This window comes from Cupressus sempervirens, chromosome 2 (assembly GCF_028749045.1).
Source record: "Cupressus sempervirens isolate cs-2001-9-10 chromosome 2, ASM2874904v1, whole genome shotgun sequence".
NCBI lineage: Eukaryota > Viridiplantae > Streptophyta > Pinopsida > Cupressales > Cupressaceae > Cupressus > Cupressus sempervirens.
Window position 1 is genome coordinate 14,894,819 of NC_143119.1, and position 2,859 is coordinate 14,897,677.

Consider the following 2,859-nt stretch of genomic DNA (forward strand, 5'->3'; position numbering starts at 1 on the left):
TAGGACTTTTAGTATAAATAAGGTAAAGTCTTGAAAGGGGACATAGGCTACCACAGATGAGATGTGGGGAGGATTTAAGAGGGGACAAGTGGAAGTGTGGAGCTGGATAGCAATTTGAGAAAGGGGACATAGGAGTGTGGGTGTGCATGGAGAAGGCAAGCAAACCAATCGAGGCCAGAGAGCACACATATGAGTAAAGTTTTCTCCAAGACTGTGTAAGGAGGTGAAGACAGAAATTTGCATTTTCAGAGTGAGAGAGAATTTGAGTAGATTTTGTATAGGAATATAATTAAATGTTATGTAGCAAGAAAAGTTTTTGAAAGGCTATGCATGTAAATGGTCTATCTGCAGATTGTTATGAATTAAATTATGTTTCTTGTTACAATCTAAGAACAAAGGGTCTCTTTATGTTTTACGTTTAAGATTTGAGGTTGCTGAGCAGAGTGTTGCTTGCTCTTTGCATCAAAACTAAACTTGCTAAAATTGATTTTAAAGAAGCTTTTGAATAGGCCTCTCATTATAATACATAAACAATGTCCTTTGAAGACACACAAAGAAGTTCTAAAAGCTATTACCATTAAACTACCTTAAAATGATTACTTCCAATTTCACAAAATAAACATAAGATAAGTCCTTGTTTTAAGGCCCATAAAAAATATTTAAAAACCATCAAGTTCTCTATAATTAACCTTTATGTCACAATCAGATAGATGTCTTGATAGATTAACAGACTAAAGAAGCCAGACTCAATATTTTTCATTATTTTCTCACAAACTCATGGTCATTACAGAAGATATCAAAATGAAATACATCTTTCTAACGTGAGTGATACAACCCAAATAAGAGAAAACTAGTAATATTCAGATTAAGGTTGTGTTTGTAACTCTAGGAAGTTAAGGAGGAATTACCTGTATTTCCTAAAACTAAAGAACACCTTCGTGAGATAAAGAGTATCCAAAATAGTCCTATTGTATGTGCATATATGCTAAAGATCTTTATGCGATAGTTTCTTCCTCTGACTCAATCTCACTGTCTTCATATTGTTCCAGCTCTCCGAAAAGTACAGACTCACCCTTGATGCCTCTTCTCAGCACATCTTTGATGGTCTCAATTCCTTTTTAGAAATGAAATTCTCTTTAATAGAAAGCTGACAGAAATTGGGCTTGTTTGCAACAGCTTCTGCAGCAGCTTTAGCCCCAGTTTTAGTCATTTTATTTGTACTCAAATCAAGTTTCTTGAGTTGCTTGTGACCTTCCAAAATGGCTTTGCATATGACAACTGATCCATCATCCTCCAGTTCATTGTCTATTGCATAAAACCCGGTCAGCAAGTTCTTTACAGCAAGGAAATTTTGCTAAAGCTGGAGCCGCTTTTTGAGTGATATAATTTCCTCCAACCTTAAGAACACTTGGAGATGGAGCTGTATCCTTGAGGCTTCGGGTGATAGCAATCACCACTTTATCATGAAGATCCACATAGCTTAAAATAACTACTGTGAGACCTAGATGTCCAGAGATGACTTTGCTTAGAGCAACCCCGCCTGCTTTCCCAAACATGTTAGCTCCTACACAGAGCAACTTCAACCCACTACTTTTCCCCAAAGTGTTTACTAAAGCCATAGCGCCACAGATGCCTATGTTGTTTCCTGAGAACTCAAAATCCTCTAGAGCAATGCATTTTGTAAAAGGCTCTGAAATGATCTCTGCTGCATCGTCTCCTGACTCATTGTAAAGTTGTAAACGAAATGCAAACTCTTCATCGTTTCAACAGATGTAAGCAGATCACAAATGGCTCTAGCAGCTTCTCCAAAAATCTTGCCACAAGTGAATCCCAATTTTTCCAGAGCTTTCTGAGATTTCAAGAGTGGTGCAAAAGCTCTGACGCCCTCCTCTCCTGATTTCCCTATGTCAAGAAACAAGGATCTCAGCCGGCATATTCGTAACGCATATGAAAATATTGACATAATATGAAGTTCTTCATGCACAGGTCTTCCAAAGGAAAAATGTAAAAGTTGCACATCTCTTAATGTTTTCCGAACACCCAACAGGGCTCTTTTTGCAATATTGGCTGCATACCTTGGTACAAGAACCCTTGAGCTTTTCCAATGGGTTGAAGAGCTCCATAGCCAAGCCCAGGTCAAGAAAGAAGAAATGACCATTTGGATTTGATATATCAAAAAAAAAATTCTTCGAACGCTGCATCTGCTTGATTCTGGATAGTGTCCATGACCTTTATCCAATTGCACCTAGCATTGAAGATAACCGTATAAATTGCAGCAATCGATATATATGAATAAAAAAAGTTTCTATTTTTCCTTCTTAACCCTTACCTATTTTGGTTGGCCGTCACTGAGACAACAAAAATCTCTGCAGGAAATTTTCCAAAACCAGAGTTTATAAATTTGTCTCAGAGAATTCCCTACACATCTGGTGTCTTTGCAATCGACGGAATTTGGGATTTAAGTGGTTCTTTGCATTACCTGCATTTCTAACGTTTTGGATTGAAAATTCCTTTTCTGTGTTTAGGTAAGTGCATAGTCTCTGTACGCAATATGAGGTTATGTTTATCAAACCTTATTTATAAATTTTCTTGAACGGGAAAAAAAAGATAATATCCGGTCTCGCCTCAGCTAGAATTGCAAACGGAAAGAAATTTCAGTTTTGAAGATTTAAAATAGAATTGTCTGTTTTAAAATTGGAAAAATGGAATTGAAAATAAAGTATATTTAAAAAAAAAAAGAAATTTTCATTTTCGAAAATATTTGAAAAACAGTTAAAAGTTTTTTTAAAAATTATAAGAGAAATATTTGTTTTGAAATTTAAAAAAATAAAGTTGAAATAAGAATTTTCTATAGTTATT

General features: G+C 35.6%; 1 protein-coding gene across 1 annotated transcript; it reads right to left on the reverse strand.

Moving 5' to 3' along the window:
* Positions 1 to 1,087: 1,087 nt before the first annotated feature.
* Positions 1,088 to 1,619, reverse strand: LOC149570849 (RAN GTPase-activating protein 2-like). Its single transcript, XM_089815644.1, has 2 exons — positions 1,398 to 1,619; positions 1,088 to 1,333 (listed from the first exon to the last, which is right to left on the reverse strand). Exons 1-2 carry the CDS (start codon positions 1,617 to 1,619, stop codon positions 1,088 to 1,090), a joined length of 468 nt encoding a protein of 155 aa, XP_089671770.1.
* Between the last annotated feature and the right edge of the window lie 1,240 nt (positions 1,620 to 2,859).

Coding starts and splice junctions, on each gene's coding strand:
- LOC149570849 (XM_089815644.1), bottom strand. CDS start 1,619: ATGGCTTTAGTAAACACTTTGGGGAAAAGTAGTGGGTTGAAGTTGCTC. Junction 1,334..1,397: donor CATCTCCAAGTGTTCTTAAG/GTTGGAGGAAAT, acceptor CTTGCTGTAAAG/AACTTGCTGACCGGGTTTTA.